Source organism: Triplophysa rosa, linkage group LG23 (assembly GCF_024868665.1).
Source record: "Triplophysa rosa linkage group LG23, Trosa_1v2, whole genome shotgun sequence".
NCBI classification, from domain to species: Eukaryota; Metazoa; Chordata; class Actinopteri; order Cypriniformes; family Nemacheilidae; genus Triplophysa; species Triplophysa rosa.
The window spans coordinates 13984395-14007538 of NC_079912.1; the positions used below are offsets into that span (position 1 = coordinate 13984395).

General features: G+C 37.3%; 3 protein-coding genes across 5 annotated transcripts in view; 2 read left to right on the forward strand and 1 right to left on the reverse strand.

Annotated features, from left to right (window-relative positions):
• LOC130546933 (uncharacterized) overlaps positions 1 to 12859 on the forward strand; it is a 45054-nt gene extending 32195 nt beyond the window's left edge. Inside the window, exons 1-8 of one of the 3 annotated variants that reach the window (XM_057322486.1) lie at positions 8521 to 8582; positions 8656 to 8846; positions 9409 to 9702; positions 9801 to 9839; positions 9920 to 10171; positions 10307 to 10426; positions 10509 to 10745; positions 11513 to 12859. In XM_057322486.1, coding sequence (XP_057178469.1) covers positions 8813 to 8846; positions 9409 to 9702; positions 9801 to 9839; positions 9920 to 10171; positions 10307 to 10426; positions 10509 to 10745; positions 11513 to 12855 — 2319 coding nt within the window. In that variant the 5' untranslated portion in view covers positions 8521 to 8582; positions 8656 to 8812 and the 3' untranslated portion in view covers positions 12856 to 12859. Of the gene's footprint in view, positions 1 to 8452; positions 8847 to 9408; positions 9703 to 9800; positions 9840 to 9919; positions 10172 to 10306; positions 10427 to 10508; positions 10746 to 11512 lie in introns of those variants that run through there. The other 2 variants (XM_057322485.1, XM_057322487.1) reach the window with 2 other exon arrangements.
• A 999-nt stretch (positions 12860 to 13858) lies between these two features.
• spice1 (spindle and centriole associated protein 1) lies at positions 13859 to 18342 on the reverse strand. The gene is made up of 17 exons (XM_057322488.1): positions 18251 to 18342; positions 17889 to 18007; positions 17750 to 17797; positions 17522 to 17665; positions 17345 to 17447; positions 17144 to 17262; positions 16691 to 16782; positions 16524 to 16615; positions 16022 to 16278; positions 15672 to 15803; positions 15480 to 15588; positions 15217 to 15342; positions 14777 to 15123; positions 14495 to 14678; positions 14266 to 14338; positions 14086 to 14149; positions 13859 to 13973 (listed from the first exon to the last, which is right to left on the reverse strand). The coding sequence occupies exons 2-17, from the start codon at positions 17979 to 17981 to the stop codon at positions 13920 to 13922; spliced, it is 2037 nt and encodes a 678-aa protein (XP_057178471.1). The 5' UTR covers positions 17982 to 18007; positions 18251 to 18342; the 3' UTR covers positions 13859 to 13919.
• Positions 18343 to 20156: 1814 nt separating this feature from the next.
• On the forward strand, positions 20157 to 22689 carry LOC130547426 (uncharacterized). Its single transcript, XM_057323386.1, has 5 exons — positions 20157 to 20244; positions 21489 to 21525; positions 21783 to 22046; positions 22184 to 22283; positions 22429 to 22689. The coding sequence occupies exons 1-5, from the start codon at positions 20170 to 20172 to the stop codon at positions 22637 to 22639; spliced, it is 687 nt and encodes a 228-aa protein (XP_057179369.1). The 5' UTR covers positions 20157 to 20169; the 3' UTR covers positions 22640 to 22689.
• Positions 22690 to 23144: the final 455 nt, after the last annotated feature.

Here is a 23144-nt window from a genome sequence, read left to right on the forward strand (position 1 = left end):
TTGCATCCAATTTATTCTAAATAGTATGCAATGTTCAAATTAAAGTGTACAAATTGCACACATAATGCGTATTTATAAAATGTGCATCTAAACATACGTTTCAGGTTATATTACCCACAATCCACTGCGCAACGGAGAATGACCACAGGCCAAGAAGTCAGGACAATAATGTTGAAGTCTGTCGAAATTCTGTCTTAAAGCGATAGTCCCTCCAAAGATAAAACAATTTTTTTTAAACAAAATTTTTTATGACTGCAGAACACAAAAAAACGAACGTTGGTAACCAAACAACATTGGCCTCCATTGACTTCCATTATACAGACACATAAACCACTATTTGTTCAAATATCATCTTTTGTTTTCCACAGAAGAAAGTGTCATACACAGAAACGACAGAATTTGTATTTTAGGACGAACTATCTCTTTAAAGACCCATTGAATCGCCTTGGAACGCGCAAATTTATTTAATTTGTTGACGTAATTTCAACTGAAAAAATGCATATAGTGCAAAACATATCAAATGGCCCCACCCCCCTTTTAAAGTAACCAATAGCGTTTCACTTAAAGCACTGTCAGCCTGGCTAAGCTGCAGGGCAATTCCAGCGTTATGGACGTGACATTTTGCGTTATGGACGTGACATAAAAATGCTCAGAGAATGAATTTGTTACGATTATATTAAACCATCTGTTTATATTTTACTAAACCATTGTTGATAGAGTCTAAACATAAAAAAATGTCAGTCTATGAACAAAATGTATATTTAAGAAAAGGGAAATAAACATGCGTTATGGATGTGACAAAAAAAAGGACGCGGTTTTTGGGAGACGATAAACTTTGTAGGATTTCTATAAAATAAAATGCACAATCCTGAAGCAATAATACCCAATGAACGGAGAAGGGATGCCTCTTTATAGAACATAAAATAGTTACTTTATATTAATATTCATGTGTCCATTTATGAGGAATATGTAGCGTTATGGATGTGACAATCCTGAAAATGGCACTTACCTGACTATGAAAAATCATGCACTAAAAATAAAACAAATGCTTTACAAATTTGAAGAGAGATCTCACATGGGTATTTGAACCACCAAATGTTAAAATCTGTGCTGTTACCATAAAAACCGCTGGTAAAAACTAAATTTTTTTGTGGTAAGATTTACATTTTCACGGAATTGCCCTGCACTGAACAGCATGATTCAATATGCATGAACACTGGACAATATGTTTACACTGTCTGAATCATACCCCCAACTCATATCTAGTGCACTGCGATGGATTTGGGGTTAGACCTGTCCGATACATAATCTCTCCTTCTGTTTTGAAAAGGCTAGGCCTACAAAAACAGAACTGTATCCAACTTGATGATTGTGCTATGTAATCCGATGTAAAAGCTTCACTGAATAATGAATAATAGGAGTGACTCCTATTCCAGTTAAGTTTATTTTGGGAAATCATGTGAGTCATACCTCTGGTTTTGTGTCTAGATTGTTCTTCTCCATATCCGAATATGGTATCTTGAACTGAGGTGCAGTGCACCGATTTAAGCATCTTGTGTACACGTATGCGTAGTTTTAACTGTGAAATGCACTTATTTTTTTGATGAGAAAGGCACAAATTACTTCTGTGCAAAACAATATTATAAAAATTATAACCAACATGCACTAATTAACTGAGACATTGTAAAACCCATTGTGTTAACGTGTTGCATATTTTTCCAAGGTGTTAGTTGTATACTTTTATTGCTTTGGTTAGTTTAATGAATCGAGAGATCTTGGTAATTTTGTATAAAAAAATGTGCTGTGCATTAAAAATATCCTCGCCTGGGTTTATTCACACTTGCACATCAATTGGCTGAGTGCCTCAAATCCACTGTTGCCATGACGATCCAAGTCTCAGCTATACTGTTTCCATAGAGACACGAGTCTCTGAATCAAAACTGTACTGTTTCCATGACGAAGGCACTCAGGGGTTGGAGCAGAATGTTATCTGATTTCACATGATTCGTCAGATTTATTGTCACGAAACCGTGCCAACTGCCGGCCGTGTTTTCATCACACACCCACTTCAGAGTGAACACAATCCGCTGTTACCAAGTATCAGGTAGTTTAATCAAACACCTCGAGTCAGTTCAAAAGTACAAATATTACTGACCTCACAGCTCGACATATACATCTAGTATTATATAAACTTTATGCAGACTCCAAAAATGAACAGAGCTGAGCACTGAACAAATTAAATCCATGAGTTTTTGCTGACCTCATCATGCTTAATCATTTTAGTCGCTATTCACTATATACAGCCATAGAAAAAATTAAAAGACCTTCCCAAATTTTCATTTAATCTGCATTTCTAGATTTATTCTGGCCATTCCAGTCCAGTGTCTGTTGAATTTCAACAAAATCAAACCTCAGGAGTGACAAAGTCTTCCAATGTGAAAGATTGACAGCATGACAAGACATGAAAACTATGAAAAAATAATTTTGAACTGTTCCTAAATATTACTGCTTAAAAGTAAATATGAACTTGTTTTCTTTTTAGTATTTTAGGTCTGAAAAAATACAGAACATCATTTTGACCTGTTTCTCCATTTTTCATTTTCTGCAAATAAATGAAAATAGAAACAATATTTTAATTTGACATTTGGTATAAATATTGTTAGTAGTTCACAGAATAAAACAAAATGATCATTTTACCCCAACACATACCTAGAAATAGTAAATTCAGAAAAACTGAACAAATTAATTTGAAATGGTCTCTTACTTTTGTTTATGGCTGTACAGTATGTCCATAAACAAGTGTTTAATTAAAAATCGTTAGAAAACAGGGAAAAACGTCACACGTGGAGGTTCAGGGAAAATAAGATGTTTGGCTATTTTGTTTAGTTATTCATAATGATATTAAAAAGCATTCAGGACAAGTATGTACTTGAGAAATGCAACACGTTCACACACTGTAAACCCCAATGTTGTCATTAATAAAGACATTAAGTTATCATAACTTAACATTATTTAAAATACCACGTTTTGGCATAAAAACTTAAACAAATGTGTTTAATCAAATTATTTGTCAGCAAAAACCTTTCGAATTAGGATTATAAGTGTTATGAACTCAAAATTGTAAATTATTTAAATTATTTTCTATGTCTTTGTTTAAAATGATTGGTCGTTTTGAAATTATGCCTGAGGAACGCGCTGATTGGTCGGTATTACACAAGGCGGTAATTTTTTGGTCGTGAATTTGACGAGGAGAATCAGGCATATAACTAGAGGTTAGAAATGTGTAAAATATAAATAAGATATGCGATCTCTAACCCAGAATAAAACCTGCTCCGGAGCAGGTTAACCGTGTAGCCTTAGTTACCATGGCGACTAAACCCGCTCAAAACCAATCCACTTTCTTGAGCCCGAAAACTCAGAGTATGCTCAAACTAAACGCGAATTTACCTGGGTAAAAACCAAAACCGGCTTTGTGATACAGGCCACAAGAGGTCAGAGTTGTAAGAAAACAACTAATGATTATTTTTAAATTCAAAGCTGTTTCAAAGAATGACTCTGAAGAATAGTATTAAATTTGGATAACCAATAAAGAACATATTGTAAAAGTATAAGAGTAAAGCAATACGAATTAGGATATACAGTATAGCCTACTCTAACTTCATAGAAGTCTTCATAAAGATAAGAAAGCATCAGTGTACTACACTAGCCTTATTAAACACGCTACGGCCCATATTTTAGAAAACAAGTTTTGTTTTTCATTGTAACATTGCTTACAGGCAAGTTGTAAAGAATCAATGTCTGTATGTACAGTATATGTGTGTGTGTGTTCATACTCCTGCCATCTCTTCTTTTCTGCCCAGCCGTCACTAGTTCTTACCACAACTTCTCTCTTTCACATGCTTGTCAGTTCATTTTTCCAACTTCACTTATGATCCTCCCCGGTCCTTCTTTCTGCATTCAGGGTAAGCGGCAGCTCCCCTCCGAGCTTAAGTGGTGTGTTTTTGGCATTGTACGTGTAGTTTGCGTCAGTGCGTATGTGTTTGTGAAAGAAAGAGAGAGAAAAAGTATTGAGTGGAAAGGCATGCTGTGCTGGATTAATACTGGACGCTCAGAGGGGGGCTTCCACCATTCTTTACTGACTGATGCCCATACCAAATTGATACCTTGTATTGATGCCCATACCTTAATCAATTATGTGTGGAGAGAGAGATAAAAGAGAAGAATGCAGCGCGAGAGCAATGAGAGGGTACACAGGTAAGATAAAGTAAGAGAGGTGAGGAAAAATAGGGCATACAGGGAGGTGTTGATTTAGTTTACCCCCGGAGCGTACTGTGGTGGGGTGCGCTGGCAGGTTGAAGCGAGTGTGGTTTAAAGCTGGTTAGATATATTGTGCGGTTTAGACGTGCTGTTTGTGATGGGATGTTATTTTTCGGAGGAGGTTTGGAGTGTTGTGTTTGAGCTATATGGTGGTTTGCAGTAACTGGATGTATAAACAATGCCGAGGATTACATGTATAACTTCTGAAATGTATGTTTACGCATCAGTGTGCTGAAGTGCTGGTGTCAGTGTTTAACAGGAAGCACTTGAAACTACAGGTTGTCGTGGCATAGTGGCAAAAGTTTGTTTACGATTCAACAATTTTTCAGTGTAAACAATTTAACGCAACTGGATTTTTACATATAGTGCAGATGGCGTGGGCTAAACTCGCTTGATTCAAAGGTGTTGTGGGTGGTTGCTGTGATGTTGCCGTGTGCCTTCTTACACGTTGTCATAACCACACACTGCAACACGTTAAAATGTCTTAATTTGAGTTGTTGTCCTTACAATCCCCGACAACAACACACACAATGAACGACCGTAAATTCTGAAACAACACGGTGAATTCCATGCAAGGGGACCCACGGTATAGATAGAAATAGCTCATTCTAAGGCACTAAAACTTATACTTATAGTTTGAACAAGGTAAGAAAAAAAGCTGTCACTGGGTCAGGACCCTTAAAAAAGGTCCTAATATGAATATGTAGCCTTAAGGTCCAGATACATATTCATTTGGTACCAATATGTACTTTTGAGGTGCAAACGTGTACTTTTTGAAAGTGTACCACTCCAGTGAAAGATTCCGTACCTTTTTTTCTGAGAGTGAGATTTGTTCAAATTCCTAACCCTAAATATGTGCTATAAAATGTATATTAAATCCCTAACACTGCTTATAAAGATCATCCGTGCTGGTAAATTACAAGGTGTCACTCAATCAGAACACTTTACATAGCCCTTGTCAAGCTAGCTCTCTTCTGCATAATATGATATAGTGTGTGTGTCCACATGTGTGTGACAGATAGAGGAGTGGAGTGTATGGAGTGTTTTAAAAAGCTCTTGTCATGCTGGTTCTATTGTCTGTTGGAGAGGGCAAAGGGGATGCGTGAGGAGGGGGGCGTTCATGCTGTGAGCTTGTTTCTACGGCCTGTCAGAACTTTATCCGAGACCCAGCCGGAACTAATCAACTCCAATAGGCCTCCTCACTACCCACAATGCACCAGGCTTTGCTGGGGGCCGGTCGGTGGGAACTGAAGGAATGAGAGTAAAAAGCACTCTTTCCACACACACACACACACATTGCAGGTCCACTCCCCCTTGAACTGGTCCTAACAGCAGACAACACTCCTACTGTCTCTCAATACTGTAATAATAAACACTTGCAATAATATTTTCACAGCGAGCAAAAGCCTGCCTCAGATCACAGCTCTACACAGCTGCGGCAGACTCTTGCCTGGACACACACGCACGCACACAATGAGATATGTGTGGATAAATTGTACAACATATGCTTCTGGCTACAAACATTGCAGCATGTTTCATATCTAGAAGGCACAATATCTAAATATAAATATACTAAGTAAATATACTAAAGCAATTTGTGTGTAGGCTATGCATTATAAATCTGTTTACAAAGCTCCTTTACATAAAGATACTATTACATAACTGGCTAAACATACACACCCCTGATAACATACATATGCTTCATTAAATTGGGTGTTCTCCATTAAAAAAATTAAGTACACCAATATTTCAGGATATATTAGTGTTTTAAGTAGTCTATATAGCGTGACAACTTTAATTTTAAAAGTATTCTATATAGTCTCTTAATTAATGTAGGTATTTATAACCATTTTAAAGATTTAAGCAAAATGCTGTTTAAAAAAGCATTTATGATGATGTTTTGCCTTCCTTATGTGTCCAGTACACAAATAAAAGTGAAAAATAAATAAATAAAACAACAAACCCAAGAACGGACTAGTTATGATCATGGAAAAATGTTACTGCTCACCGACTTTCTCAACAGGCAGAATAGAGTTACTACTGCCCTCTACTGGGCATTTACATTATTTCCCATATTTAGTAAGAAACCACGACAGATTGTCTGACAAAAAACAATAAATATATAGATAAATAATAGATTCGTGATTAGTTTTTTTTAAATTAAGTGTTATTATTTTGATTTTACATTAAACTATAGCCTACCAATAGGTCCCGACTTTAAAAAGTTTCATTTTTATTGTTTTAATGGTTTAAACACAAGCATTATGGTTACAGATGTTGAAACATTTGCTGCCCCGTGCTCACACGAGTGACCAAACCCTGGGTTTCCTGTGTCACAGAGGATATTGCATCAAGTGCTGATAAAAGAGAAGAAACAAAGTAAGTGTGCTTCATTGGGAAGTGAGAGGCGTGTTGCGGCACTTCATGAAGGTGAAGTGGGGGTAGATTTAAATGTGTTAAAAAAGAACCAGTCTGCGTGAAACCCCTGCACTCATTATAAGATCTCCTCATTGTTTTAAGAGAGTGTGCCAATGAATGAGTAAGTGAATGTGAATGCATGTGTATTTAGGCCTGCTTAGATAAATATGTGTATGTGTTTGTATTTGGGATGTGGCGGGGTAACGACTCAGTTAGGTTTACGAAGTCATTAAAAATTATTATTATTAAATGTTTGTCTACTTTCTCTTTGCTTCCCACATACAGTTATTTATTATATTAAAAAATTATGTAAAAAAATAATTTCCATATTACATTTAATAAATGTTAAACACTTATGCAACTATATGTTTATTTATATGGACTGCAAAGTTTTTCTTTTGAATGTTCACAAGTGCATGTGTGAGAGTGGAGGGGTGGGGGGTTCAACAGACCTATTGACTCTTGAATGGGGGAAATAAAGACCAGCACATGGGAATGAGCTCTTGGCTCTTAGCGGGGATGGACTATTGAGGTGCACTGGTGTGGGCTTAATCCTTCATTTATGCTCTCCTCCACTCTGCCGTTATTGGCACAAAAGGCCACACCCTGCGTATGGAGGGTTTCCGTGACGACCCTTAACCTGGCATTTTGCACTGCTATTCCCTATCACTTTATGAGAGCACACAGGCACTTATTCAATATTTACCTCTTATAATATCACTAAGAGCCCCCCACCAAACACACTTAGGCACTAGATGTACGTATATTACTCAAGAGTGTGACAAAACCACAGTAACTAAGAGAATGTTTAATGACCACAAGTGATTTCACAAAATGATTTGTAGAAATAAATAAATCTAGATAAAGTTATTCTAGATATACAGTAGATATGGAATAGCATGGACTCTTTATCTATCCTAGATATACAAAATATTTTGGGGGGGAATATAGTGGTCAAGTAGTAACAAAGTCAGATTAGTTTTATTTGCATGGAACCTTTCACAAAAGACGACATTATATTTCTATGTGGCTTTTAGGAGTTGCTCTCTGGTGCTTGTCACTGCTGAGAAATAAAATCAACACAAATTCAAATAGTTTTCATAACAAACATTACAGTATGCTGTTACTGTTACAACCATTACAAAAAATATTATATGTAATGTGTTGTGGGCCTATTGTTTTTTAGATAAACTGCCATACAGCCTCAGAAAAAAATATATTATATTTTTCTAATTTTAAAATGTACCATTAATAGGTATGTATTTAGGTAAAATTATCATTTTTTGTTTAATTCTGTGAACTACTAACATTATTTATAAAATATTATAAATAGAAATACTTGCTGATTGAATTAAAAATTGGAACGCTTTCTTAATTTTTTTCCGCGGCTGTACGTTTATGAATCAACAGATCAGCTCCACCTGGAGGGCTTGATGCACATAACACACACAGAATTTATCTCCAGACACTACACTCTTTTTTAAAATAAGACTTCTATTAAACATTTAATCCCTATGAAAAATAGTCTGTAGTTTATTTTATTTTATAAACATTTTATTTTATAAACGGTTTATATGATATATTTTTAACTCCACGTGGGTGTCAGCCACAAGAAGGCAAATCATACAATCCAGCAAAAAATTCCAGTCATCCAAATATTTAATTACCAGTAATTCCATTTTTAATAGAATTTAAAAATGTGTATATTTTCCCTAAAACGAATGACGATGTTTTTGGTAAAACATGAATTAATCTATAACACTGACTCACACTTTTCACGTGTAGTTTAGCACTTCCAGGAAGTGGTGTGTCGCGACGAACTTCACGAGACACTTTCTCAGTAAAAGGTAACATTAAGAATATATGTTAAATTTATATTATAATAGTGATATTGTCATTATTGACGTCTGTTGTCGACAGTCGGGCTTCTACAGTATTCGCGAGCCGGTTTTCTATCGCCGCCTGGAACGACATGGATGAATAAAGTGAAACACGATCAGCTCTGCTATGAAACTTTTAAATGAACCTCATGTCATATTTTGAAGTTTACCCCAAATTATGACGATACAATATTGAGATGGCATCCTCACTCGACAAATCTCGCGATTCACGTAAGTTTTGGAGCTATACATTATACTTTAATGTATATGTATAAATTATACATACATACATACATATATATATATATATATAACGTACATTATTCCATGCCTAAATGGATGATTAAAAGGTGATATGCTCTTGAAAAGGGGGATATTTTTGTATCTGGATACACACACACACACACACACACACACACACACACACACACACATGTCTGGTTTATTATCTCCGTGGGGACAGTCCATAGGCGTAATGTTTTTTATACTGTACAAACTGTATATTCTATCCCCTAAACCTAAAGATCATAGGAAACCTTTTGTATTTTTAGATTTTTTTAAAATATTGTTCTGTACAATTTATAAGCTTTTTTGCCCATGGCGACCTCAATTTTGGTCGCCATGTGTTGGTGTGCATTCAGGTTTAGGTCCCCACCGGGATATAAAAACATGAACGCGCACACACACACACACACACACACATATATATATATATATATATATATATATTAAGAGAGGGGCATTATTGAGGATGTACTTAAGTGAATCCCAATTTCCCCCTTCACCATTTTAGGTCCAGGTAACAGCCAAATGGTGAAGGCCCGTCTCCTGTCTTCAAGACAGCTTCTGGTGGAAGCCCTCTATCATCTGGGCCCTCTGCTAGACTGTGTTATTTCTGTAGGGCTGCTCACCACAGACAACTCTTATGAGATTTACGCTGAACGGACGCCAACAAATAAAGCCCGAAAACTTTTAGAGATCGTTGATGCTCAGATGGATGAGAGGGACGCCTCTCGCTTCATGGAGTGCTTGAGGAACTGCATAAAACACTACCCGCGATTGCGAACATGGTTATCTTCAGAAGAAGGTATACAAATAACCTGTATAAATAAATTGGATTGAACCAAAAAAATCATTGAAATAGGATGTAAATACTAAAAACCTTTTGTTATCTTTGGATATTAGACATGTTGAATGTGCCAAGTCTTCAGCAAGGTCCAACAGGTAAGACTGTAAACATGAAATACTCTAAACTTACTTAATGTTTTGACATAAATGCCCTAAAAAAATGTCCTTTATTGCAGAATGTCACCTCCAGACCCACTTCAGTGTTTTGTGCTCACGCTTGGGTTGTTCTGTTCTGCCCGTCTCATTGGAACTCTTCTCCAGAGGCATTCTGACTCAGCTGGAACTGGAAAAAGTCCAAGCAGTACCCACTCCAACCCAGCAAGCACAATCTCTGCTGTCCATCTGCCTGAAGAAAGGAGAAAAGGCTTGCAAGAGCTTTTACACAGCGCTACAGGACGAGGACCAGCAGTTGGCCGAGGAACTCGACGGTAAACGACACCATCCAGAACATGACGTGAATAAAAATGAGCTAAATTACAAAACATTCACAAAAAAAATCACATTTATGTTAGAAATATTCTTAGTGCTCTGACTACTAGTCTTTGCAATCCTCTCATTTTCAGTTAATGGTCTGGTGGAAGATCTTCCATGTGCGTCTCTAAATAAAGAGCAGGAGGGCCGCAGCGTACTGATAGCAGTGGAGGAAACGGGAGGTCATAGTAGGGCAGCTTTGCCTCTCTCAGGTGATTCACATTACAAGACAAAAAAATCATTTAAAATGTTAATGACCCAAAAGACGATAACCGAACAGTTCTGACGTTCCAGGACGCCTGCAGCAGGTCATGGTTCAGCTGGGTATGACTGTTGGAGATGAAATAAGGTTTAATGTCTGTGAGCTGGGTGTGGCCGTGGGCTTGCCGCGTCGGACAGTCAGAGAGTGTCTTCTTGAAGGGGTCGGCATAGAAGACTCAGCCCAGCTGGAGGCTCTAGTGTCCCTGTATATGGAGAAGACACAGAATGCAGAAAGACTACAGAGCAGAGTGAAAGAGCTCAGTCCTCAATGTAGGTGTTATACAGTATTACCACAATATTTGGTTACACAGGAAGATAAGGTATCTTTTGTTATTCTTAATGATGTTTTAGCTACTTTTAAACACCTACTGATAATTAAAAAAGAAATGAAATACTGACTTAATAAACATTTTCTATCATTAATAAATGACCATTTCTGTTTAATTAAAGATTGTTTTTAGACAATAAATAAGCAAAGTAGATACAAAACATTTACTGATTAAAATATAAATTAAATCTGTTGTGAAGTCTGAATAGGTGAATACTAACCATCTTTAAATTGAGCATGACCATTAAATGAACAATTATATGAATTATGAATTATATGAATCAATAGACGGTTTCAGCGGTAACAAAATAAACGAACGTTATGTGGCCTAAATGTAACTGCCGGTAGACCTCCGAAAAAGAATCAATAACTGTTGAGTAGTTTTAATTTCATTTAAAACAATTCATATAGAATAAAATATTAATATATATTGATATAAATTCAATTAAAATAAAAGAATGTCATAGACATATTTATATTTAATTTGTCAAAAAAACCTGTCAAAATGATTCGCTGCATCCAGGTTACCGTGTGTTATTAGCTTTGAGAGGTTGTTATCTGGGAATAACAAACCTGCAAATGTCGCCACTGGCCAATCAGAATCAAGCATTCCAACGAGCCGTGCAATAATTAAGTCTATTTATAGTTTATTGGCCGAATTAGTAATGTTTTGGTTATATTTGAGTATACCTTTGGTTTTTATCCATAGGGTTTCAGCTCTCTGAGAGGGGGTGTCTGTTGTTGAGGTTAGTCCAAAAGGCTGAGACTCTGCTGCGCAGTGGGACCCACAGCCACCTGCACGGCTGGGACCACCTGCACGATCAGGACCATTTACGCAGCTGGGACCACCTACATTCTGGGGACCGCACAGACCAGCGCGCCGTGTGGGCCATCTTCAGTTTTCTGGTGTGGGACTGCATGGCTGAGGTTCTAGAGGAACCAGAAGCAAAATCGAGCGGAGGCCTGCTGGGTATGATTGAGCAGCTGAGGACCAGTGGGAGGGTGGAGGCCTGTTTGCTGCAGGAGGTGGAGCAGTGTTGGACAGAAGGTGATGCCGAGAGTCTTTTACAGAGCGTGAGAGTACTCGCTCAGATGCTGAGGGACCTACATCCTTGCCAGGAAGATTTCCAGCTTTCCTCTCAAGTTGAGGGGCTGTCTTTGTGTAGACCTGGTAGTATAAACAGGGTCACATCCTTCCAGGGTGTTTCGGCACGGATCATCCGTAAAGCTCGGAGCAGCATGGTTCCATCCTCCTCGGACCAGGACGTGACACCTCTAGCTCGACAATATAGGGAGATGTGCGTTCGCATTGCACGTTTACTGGAAGCGGTGCGGCCAAAGAAAGAAACCTTTGACTTTTCGAATGCGGCCATTACTGCAGTCACTCAGCATGTACGGTTTGTCTTATCAGATCGCGCTTTTGGCTCCGGGGCCTTTGACGCGGGAGTTCACCATCGCTTGCTATCCGTGTTGGAGTTTAACCCTGCACAGTTGGGCTTGGGATCTCTAATGCGGCTCCACCAGGAGACTCTGTCGCACTTGGAAAGCTACTTGCAACTCGGAGAGCATCACAACTTCCAGTTTGTTTTGGAGTCGGTTCGGATACTCGGACCCGCAAAGCTGCTTTCAGTCAGAAAGGTTTACGGGCCCGTCGCCATTGACAGTGGAGTGGAGGAGGTACTTCGTTTTAGAACATCAGAGCTCACTTCTTTCCTGGTTCGAATACACTGCCTCTGCTATGAAGAGGGGAGAGGATGCTTCAAGGTTGGCACACCACGCTGCATGTGTATGGATCTGCTCAAAGCAGAGGGTTTGCGTGAGATGCTTGGTGGGAACATTCTGGCTGAAGTCAGAGGGAAAGTGTGGATTAGAGAGGGAGAAAGTGACGGGTGGGATAAACTGCAGTCTTTGGCTCAAAGATGCTCTGCTCAGATCAGAGATGAAGGCTGCTGCTTTAAAGTCATAAACACTGGATTAGAATGTGAGATCAAATTCATATATAGGAGTCAAAGGTTGTGGGCGGAGCCACATAGGGACTGCGAGGTAAATTAAACTTGTTTATTAGTGGTTTTTCATTTCAAACTATGATATATAGTTATATATATATAACAAATGCAGTTTTATTATCTTATAACAATTATATTACATAGACCATTCCAGATTTTCATTTAATCAGCATATCTAGATGTATTGTGGCCATGCCAGTGTCTGTTACATTTCAACAAAATCAAACCTCAGGAGTGACAAAGTCATCCAACAGGAATGTGAAAGACTGACAGAATGACAAGACACGAAAACCGATAAATGAGGTTATGTGATAATGAGGTTAGCAGGTTATCATATAAAAATATATATTTTTGAACTTTTTCTAAATACTGTTGCTTAAAATTGAATATGAACCTGTTTTCTTTGCAGTATTTGATGAAAAAATACTAAAAATAAACAGAGCATCTTTTATTTGAAGTTTGAAGAAATCTTGTTAGTAGTTCACAGAATTAAGCAAAAAGGATCATTTAACCTAAACTGTGAACACATACCTATAAATATTCAATTCAGAAAAACTGGAAATCATTTGAAAATGGTCTCTTAATTTTTTACGCGGCAGTAATTCTCTGTTGTATGGAAGTACTATAATTATGATCAAGTTTACTAGAATTAGTAAAGGTTTTTAGTTTCAAATACTACTGTGTTCCATTTTTGGTTGCTGTGATTAGAAAATGATTGCAGTGAAATGTGACAACAACAAATAAAGCATTTCATTATCAAAATTTTATTGTCGCACCATGCAGTTCTTTACAAAAGAAGAGAAACAATGCAATAAATTAGTTACAGTCAGTTTCTAGACACTTTGATATTTAAAATAAGTTTAAAAGAAACTGTATATACTTCATGTAAAATATGAACTCTAAATTTAACTTTATTAAATTTAAATGTCTGTCCATTCTAACACTTGATTTTTCATTCTCGTTATTGCTGACAAATATGCTGTCCACATAATCAGAACTTTACAGAAACATGAGCCGTACGCTTTGAATGAGGACCCGATATTAGGATGCATTTAAAATGCGATTGCAAATGTAGCATTTTACATAACTTGTCCTTTTCCTGAACTCAAGTTATTTGACGTGAGCGGACAAAGCAAACCAGCCCTCTCCTTTCACCTTGCCCACCTGTCAGAAATAAAAACAAAACGCTGTCAACACTTCCTACCTATAAATGTATAAATAAAGGTTTGTGTGTAACAATGAGGTGCTAATTGTGATGTAACTGTGTGATACGCACTTGATTCTGAATGCTTTGGACTTCCACACTGTCTAAACGTTGTGGTGATAGTCTTCCAGCGGAACTGAGAAAAAAGCTGATTTTAAAAGATTTCATCGATTTACAAAAACACCTTATTGATTCCTTAGTGTTATGGTGACAGAGCAGAACGGAACTGTCTAGTCTGTTGCAATAACTCACCTTACAGTGGGCTGTGGTGAATGGTTTCTCTCAGGAATTGTCAGAGATGGCTCTGGCGTTAAGCCTTTAACAGCTGCAAAACATTCAACAGTCAATATATGTAAGTCACTCCTATACTCAAGCTTCAGAGACATTCTGTAGAAAGTAAAAGGCGAGTAAAAACAGAGTTCTAATAGGATAACCCAAGATGGATACCAGTCAGGTGTATTGTAGACAGGGTGACACACACCTGTATACATGCCGGTGGAATGATGTGGTACTGGAGAAATTGCAGGGGAAACTCTAAGAGACGAACTCTGTTTCTGTTGCTCAATGAGTTCTAATAGTTTAGCTCTAGCTTCTGCGGTTTGTCGGTTCAACTCCTTCAGTTTTTGTTCAATATCTGTCGTTGAAGATCTCTGTACACAAACAGGCTGGACAAAAAACATGCAAGTTACAAAACAACCACATCCAAGTTAAAAGAATAATTTACAGACTTCACCTTAGAATAAATCTTCAGTAAGCATCTTACCCGCTGTGTGTGTTGTTGATCTGTAGAGGGCGATGCTTGTCTAGCTACAAAACTGGTTGAAGACAACCTGGTGGCACTCTGCTCTCTGGATACTGATGCTCCAGCTGGAGTTGGGCGGTTTTGATCCAGCTTGTCCTGGATTTCTGCATTCTGACGTGTCAACTCGACAACATCCCCGATCATGGCATCCTGGGAAAGAAAGTCCAGCAGAGGAGTGGGACGTGGCAGGCTGGCGAATGAGGAAGGAGAACAGGGGATGTCCAAATCCTCCAGTGAACCCTGACTTCCTGTTGGAGTGCAGGAGCCACTATAGGGCAGCGGGAGTGCGTGTGATCGTGCGTAAGACACTGGTAGAAGCAAGATGTCAATGAATCATACTGTCATTAATGTCAGATGACTGTAAAATTGTTTTGGGGGAATTCTTTTCAATTCAGACTGACCTGCAGGGGGCAGACCATCTCTCTGCCGAGGAGGAGAGAGCAGCACAGCTCTAGTGATGGTGTCCTGTTGCTGTACATGTTGATCTTTTTCAATACAGCCATGTTTTGTCTCATGATACTCACCTTCTACAGAACACAACATGACCATCTTCATTATTTACATTTTTAAACAACCATAGATTCTTCAACACAGTTAACTGTACTGATATGCAAATACGGTTAACAGGTTTGCTATGTGCAAATACAGAGTTTGCAGTTGTTACTTTGAGCCGTGTCGTCTGGAATGTGAACTGCAGAATCTGATCCTCCCAGAAACAGCACTACAGCATCGAGACGCTGCTCCAGTTCAGATACCTGCTGCTGAAACCTCACCTGTGTAGAAGCGACATGTACACACAACATCAATACATCATCCGAATGAACAAAATATAACATTGCTGTAGATCTTAGCTCACCTGCAGAGCAGCCGTCTCCTCTCGCATTGTGAGTGACTCCACAGTCAGGGCATCGATCAAAGCCCTCTGCTCCTTCACAACCTCCTCTAGCTTTCTTGTCTTCTCTGCCTCCTTTTGAGACTGCTCTACTTTCTGTGTTTTGTCACAAGGCATTCAGATATCAACCTTATGTTTATCAATATAAAAAGGAAGTGACAGATTTCGAAAGAATACATGACTACAAATTTAACAAGCATGACCTTTGACTTTAAGAAAAAATGTACAAAATCACATTCAATCACCAACCATATTATATAGGAAGACTAGCTTGCCAGGCTTATGAATTTGACGTGTATACTGTATAATCTTACCTTTCTTGAATGACTGGCTAGACGTCCAAGCGTAGCTACTAAAGCTACAGAGAAGCCGGTCAGGCCCTGTTTCCATTGCTGATGACCAGCTTCAGAGCTCGAAGGCTCCTGTGGATCCAGAGAGTCCAGTTCATTCTCTACCTGCTCTAGCATACTCTGTAGAAGCTCCAGACTAGACTGGTTCCCTGCCAAAGAACTCAATCCTGAGCCGTTCAGACCGGTGGTGTTTCTTGAGCGCCCTCTACTGCCCTTAGGACCTGAAATACAAGTTATCCCTCTATAATAATGCAAAAAAGTATAATATAATAAGGTTTTATTTTCACATTGAAGTATGTAGTATGTTGCATTTATATCCACATTCTATTTTAACCTTCACATTATGGACAAGGGATATTGGGGTCTCGCACCAAAGTTACAAAAAAAACATCTTTAATCGTGTTGATATAAAACCCATAACCCGCTGTCAAATGTAATCAAATGTACACGCATTATTTCTACACACCTGATTTAGTGGAAGCAGACTCAGGATTGAGAACCTGGTTGACGTGTAACGTGCCATATGGAAAGGACTTTGTCCTGCATTTATTTCTTTTTCTGAAAACAAGCATTTACATCATGAAGCGATTTGAAATTGAAGATGTTAAAAGAAATATGGATGGTCTTTTGTACCTGTGCATTTCAGAAGCAGAACTGAAGTGTTCTAAAGTATCCTGATCTTCTTCGTCATATTCCTCTTCAAACTCCTCCAATTCATTCAGTGCCTAAAAAAAGACAACCAAATTGAGCCCTTAGACAACTTGTCAACAAGATATATCATTGGTCCATCGAGTGTCTCGATGGTTCTCTGGTGGTTGCCTGCTTAAAGCAAGCTCACAGAAGTACTTCATCCTCAAACTCAAATTTTGTTATTACTTTTCTGAGAAACACGCAAAAAGGCGTTCAAAACCTGTATGGTTTTCTTTCTTCTGTGGAACACAAAGCAAGATATTTTGAGAAATTGTTGAGTGGTTTTGTGCCGTACAATGGAAGTCAATGAGGGCCAGTCTTGTTCGGTTACTAACATTCTTCAAAATATGTTCTTTTGCGTTCTGCAGAAGAAAGCGATGCAAAGCAAAGTTGTACCTGTTGATCCATCATAGATTGGCTGAGTAGTGACAGCTGTGTTGGAGGGTCAGGTCTTTGATGAACAGGAAGCTCAGAGTCTGAGTCACAATCAGGTGCCATTGTAATGGTGGGGAACCCTAAAACACAACAACTTAGGAGTGTGCATATACCTTCTTCAATAATAGCCAAAACTGTTTGTGTCTCACAAGCATTGACTACCTGTGTGCCGACGGGGTTCATCCCCAAACAGGTCTTTCACTAGAGCCAAAGCTTTGTCTGACCGTGCAATAACATCCCGCAACTGGCACTGGTCAGAGAATACCTAAATAATTAGATTTATCCTCAGTAAGAGTTCTTTTTAAGTATTAAAGATTACAATTACATAATATTCTATACCTCTCTGATGATGTTGAGCCTGGCTTTATCAAGTCCTGGTGGGCTGGGGGGCTGATTCTTCATCCTTCGGCGTGATGCATTTTCTCTTAATTCCCACTGTGCCGCAACCCTGTTCTGAGACCTGTGCCTCTCATGGCGTCTGGCCTGAGAAGGCAAGAAATCGTTTTTTTATTAATTGCAAACAAACACTTATATATTCACCAGCATGTTTTAAAGAAAACTCCTTACCAGTTCATCTGGTGTTGCTTTATGCACTGAAAGATCATTGACTGTGCTCTACATGAAAATAAAGGACAAAAAATGAAAGATACCACTTTCAAAAGGGACAAGATTATGATTGTGATTATGTTTGGAGTCTGTTTCTTACCACCCATTCCTTCTTGGGTGCAGACACCTTCTTGGTTCGCACGGGTCTTTTACCCGGACCATATAAATGACGGTTCATCCGCACTAAAGACATCTCACATTGACAGACGCAGATGTCACCTATAGAAACAAAAAGTACACTGTTGGACAAAACATACGGCATATTTATTCTAACGTTTCTTTACTATTTCTGTAAACCTGTAAATTGAAATCATTATGGATTGTAACTGAAACACATGTAACTTATGTGATGATAGTTAGCTGTTAAATCAAGCATATCCTTACCAACATTCTTGCTAAACACAGTGGTTAGATCTCATAAGTCAGATCTTCCTAACAAAAACGTATTCCTTTATTACTTACTTTTTCTGAAACTGATGCAAAAACCGACGGATTCAAATGTTTGCGGCCGTTTGTTTTCGTTAGCACTGTAGTAACAAAAACAAGGAAGCGTTGATCAAGGATCATTTAAAAGCGCCGCTTAACCATATTTCAAAATAAAGGTGCACTGAGTCTGGGTGCTAATAAAATAAAATATTAAATAAAATAATAAAAATAAAATATTAAAAAACTAAACAAAACTAAACAAAACTAAACTAAACTGAAGCAAAACTAAACTAAACTAAACTAAACTAAACTAAACTAAATTGTTTTTAATGAATTTTTACAGGTTTTTTATTATTTATTTTTTTATTAATAGCATATAAACAAGTTTACATACAAAAAAGGCATTGAATAAACAATATTAACAATTTACAATTCTCAAAGGCAGACATATTAGCAATTACAATATGTAACAATGAGTTTTTACATTAAGTGTACAATCTTGAATAGCAATAACGGAAAAGATAAAAAAAAGATAAAATAAAAATAAATAAATTGATATAAAAATAGTAAAAACATTTATAGAAGGTAAGTTCTTACAAGGAGTAGCAAGGAGTTATAGGGCACTTAGCTCACTGAAAAAACTGGCAACTTTAGTAGCTTTTACATTTGAAAGTGCATCAAGAGAGGCAGCAAAAATTTTAAGTTCATTAGAAAGGTGAGGAAGGATGGGGGGTTTCAGAAATCTGCATTTATGAATGAAGTGTTTAGCAACTTCAAGAAGGTTGTTAACCAAGTAATGTTGTGAACAATCTTTCTTAAGCACACCTTAATTTGTTTGTATTCAATGGGATTTACACATGTAATTATACATGACATTTTACTGCACAATTGAGTCCAAAACAACTTTGAGTAATCACAGTAAAAAATATATGTTCAGTGGTTTCAATATCAATTTCACAGAATTGACAAGAGTTTTCTCCAACATCAAATTTTGATTTGATAAAGAATTTTTCCAGGGGTTTCAGAACAGCGTAACAGATATTGCGTCATGAAGCAGGCGTGGCCTATTTGAGAATCTGCATAAGTCAATGATCATGCGCAGTTTTACAAGACAGGCCCTTAACTTCAAATGCCCGTCCAGTGTCGCAGTGGTTTCAGACAAAATAGCATTAACATTCATACTGTAATAACATAAGATACCTGTCTGCGATCGCATGTGTGTCATACAGATATGAGTTCACATGTGCGCGATCACAGGGTTTTACAGACAGTTATGACATCAGATGTGCGCGTTGAATCTTAGACAAGTGTTTACGTGGCAAAGTGATGAATATACATAATGAAACATTATGTTTTATTATCTTAGAATGAGCTATTTCTATCTATCTATCTCTTTCTATCCCCTTATGGAATTCGCCATGTTGTTTCTACAGTAGCCCTAAAGGGACAAACTGCTCTACAGAGCCTGTTTTGTGAATATGTTATCTTCTTCGGCAAAGAAGCGAAAACATGACAACATCTTAGTCCTGTGCCAGCCACCGTAGTGTTTCGAAAGGGAAGGGGTGGAGCGAGCCGTTGGTTGCAATTCACAACCTCACCACTAAATGCCACTACATTTCATACACTGGACCTTTAAGTTTTAAATTTACTTTTATTTTTATTATCAATATTAAATATATTTAAATCAATACATATACTTTTTAGGTACTTGGTTTTTTTTAAGAGTAAGATGTTACTTTCCTATGATATATCAAAGCCACACAAAGAGTTTGTGCTACAGTGAGTTCCCCATGCGTGACTGTCTGTCTCATTATCTTCTTATGTTTCTATTATTTAACGCAATATGCGGCACACCCTGATTTATGTTGTTTGTCATGTGATTTTGCCTCGTAAGTGGAGGAAGGTATTTGAATTGTTCTGTATAGGTACAACGTCAGGTGGACGTGTGTTAGCTTATGAGATCTGTTTGTGCTGGTCTGATCATGGCTGGAGTTGTGATGATGATGCTGTTCTTCTGTATAGTTACGTGGGTGAGTAATGACATATGAAACAACTGCTATAAGGTGATTCATGCTCATGCTTTAAAAACAATGTTTTACATTAATGATAGCCTGCCAAGTTTATTAAACAAAAAATAAATTATAATGTAGAAACAAGTACCTTAAAGTGGCCATTAAATATTTACATTTTTATTGCTCACGAAAAAAGATGCAAATTGACCTTTTATTGTGACTACTGTAACGATGTAGTTTTGTGACATAAGTAAAGATTTTTGTAATCGTTTAAGCATGTCATCCTAAACACTAAACATTTTGCGTTTGATACTGTAGGGGGTTTACAGTAAAAGACCCGTAGACCAGTTATGGATGAATGAAGACAAGAAGTCAGGATTGTAATTAACAGAAGAAAATTTACTGAAGAAAAATAGTTTGTAGTCCAGCAGAAGTCAGCTTCAGCACTCTCAAGGAGTTTCACAGGCCGACCTGCCTAATATCCAAAATGCAGTAGTATTTAAGCTAACAGAGTCAACTAACTACATCATTACTTAGGGAAATCAAGCTCACATGATTGGTTATCAATAGATAAACAAGAACACAAAGCTCTCAAACACTTCTGGAGTCATGAGACATGACATATAGATTATCAAAGATGACAGGCATGTACTATAATACGAATTAAAACATGACGTTACGTCTGTCTCGTGATTTTCCACTCTTTCTCACTTTCCTGAAGCAATACAATCACACATACACAAACTCCTCAAGGGTAGAGTGTGTGCTAACGGAAGATGTTTTCAAACATGATGATAAGAAGTCCCTTTTCACAGTCATACTGACCTAGCAGGAAGAGAGAGCCTAAGCATTCATTAGAGACTTAAACCATGAATTATTCCCTACTTTCTGTATCAGAAAAGGTTGGTGTTAATCGTGCTTAAATCATCAATTTAAAATAAGATAATGCTGAATAATAATTGATTAATATTTGTCAAAACCACATAAAAGTATTTATATTTGAAATAAGGAGAAGCCATGGCACCGGTCCCTTCAATACAGAGAATAAGCCTTTATTTAATTTAACCTCACAATACTGTGATATGTCCCTTGTAACAATTTCTTTGTGTTTCAACTAGCCCCGGCTTAAAGTTTTGATATAAACAGTTTCTGGTTGCTTAGCATTTATTTCCTTACTACTAAAAATGTTGACATTATATCAAGTGAAATGAACAATTTATTGTATGTAACTCTTTTTTGACTAATGACACTATACACTGCAGGTCAATACAGATGCCCAGACGTTCCTTTCTTCTATTTGTAAGTGTAAAAAAACATATTTAGCATTTGACCTCTTCCTTATTTCAGATCTGTACTTCCCTAGTTGGTTTTCTACAATAGGCTAGTAATCTGTGGAGCGCTGCAAGATGTGTGTACTGTTTTTTCTCTATTTCAGCTTCACTTAATTTTAGCTTTGGGCTTGTAGCACTTGAGGAAAGTAATGCAACTGTTGTACATTTCTTATTTCAACCTCTTTCTTATACAAAGAGATTGTAATCTTGTCCCTGTTTCTTCAGCTCCATCGACCGTCAGGGGTCTACGCTGTGAGTATTCGTGGACGAACAAGACTGTGATTCCAGTATGGGATCATCCCAACGTTGTGCAGTCTACATATCAATTTGAGGTGCAAGTAAATGGAAGAAGTCCAAAAATCGTCAATGAAACAAAGTATCGGATTGATGATGTGTCGTCAGTTGAGTATTTTGACGTCAGCATTACTTCACTTTATGGATGCAGGAGAAGCAGACCGACGTCAATCCGGTGTAAAACCAAATTAAGAGGTAAGAATCAGCAGGGATCATAATACATTACTGAATGTCTGATTAAGAATTTTAAATGTTTTAAATAAATGATGAATACATTGAATTCAGTTGTTTAGGCTATTTTAAAATAGGGCCTAATGCATTTTTTGCCTTAGGGGTCATTGTGGGATCTGCAGTGGCTGCTGTAAGCATCCTATTCATGATATGTGTGCTCATTTGCCATGAAGTCTTTATCAAGCTCAGATCTTTCAAATGGTTTGTATGTTTAGTACTTTATAAAACCTGTGTGTATGAAAGAGATCTAAGATAATTGCCAGGAAAAGAGCAAAATATATAGAAATATGGGCTACAATTCATGTTATTCATTTGGTCAAGTTGACTGTTGATCTTGTTTCTATAGGTCTTCAAGAGAGGTCGTGGTACAGACTACTAACCAGGCGGTTTTTATTAATGGTTCTTCTGTTAACACACAAGAAACTAGCTATGAAGACCTAGACGTAAGCACACGTGTACAAGCACCTTATGAGATTTGTCGTCTCCCTCATTGCTTTAATGGGCCCTCAATTCAGGGAATAAATATCTCTGATGTAGTTGTTTATGAGAATTATTAATTAATAATTTATGTTGTTCTCTGATTGGGCAATGTCCATGAATAATTTTGCTTGCATCCACTCATAATCTTGGAAATAAAACAGTTGTTTTTAAATGATCATAAAAAATAATTCACACATTTTTTTTACTGAATCAAGAACAAGGAGATCAAACTAAGATCAAATTAATGAAGGAATAAATTCATTTAAAATAAATAAATTAGTTTTCGGTAAATCAATATGATTTTTGATGATAGATAAGTGATTCAATTGCAGAATGCAATATACAATATAGACGGTTTCAACAGATGCACAAGCCTGGCCCCAAGTTAACTTCCGGTCTGTGTTTGACAGTCGGTCTGGCTAGTGGCTATAATATAACAATGTATTTTATATGTAATGAATATTAATAATACGTTCTATTCATATTTTATATTAATTAGTATATTAGGCTAAAACTACTCAACAGTTATTGATTCTTTGCAGTGGTCTACCGCAAGTTAAGTTTAGGGCACGTAACGTTTGT

Excerpts from the sequence above, each read along its gene's own strand:
- LOC130547426 (XM_057323386.1), top strand. The coding sequence starts at position 20,170 with ATGAGATCTGTTTGTGCTGGTCTGATCATGGCTGGAGTTGTGATGATG. Across the intron at positions 20,245-21,488 it reads TCTTCTGTATAGTTACGTGG|GTCAATACAGATGCCCAGAC; the intron begins GTGAGTAATGAC and ends TATACACTGCAG. Across the intron at positions 21,526-21,782 it reads GACGTTCCTTTCTTCTATTT|CTCCATCGACCGTCAGGGGT; the intron begins GTAAGTGTAAAA and ends CTGTTTCTTCAG.
- spice1 (XM_057322488.1), bottom strand. The coding sequence starts at position 17,981 with ATGTCTTTAGTGCGGATGAACCGTCATTTATATGGTCCGGGTAAAAGA. Across the intron at positions 16,616-16,690 it reads TCTGCTTCTGAAATGCACAG|AAAAAGAAATAAATGCAGGA; the intron begins GTACAAAAGACC and ends GCTTGTTTTCAG. Across the intron at positions 14,150-14,265 it reads TCACCACAGCCCACTGTAAG|TTCCGCTGGAAGACTATCAC; the intron begins GTGAGTTATTGC and ends CTTTTTTCTCAG.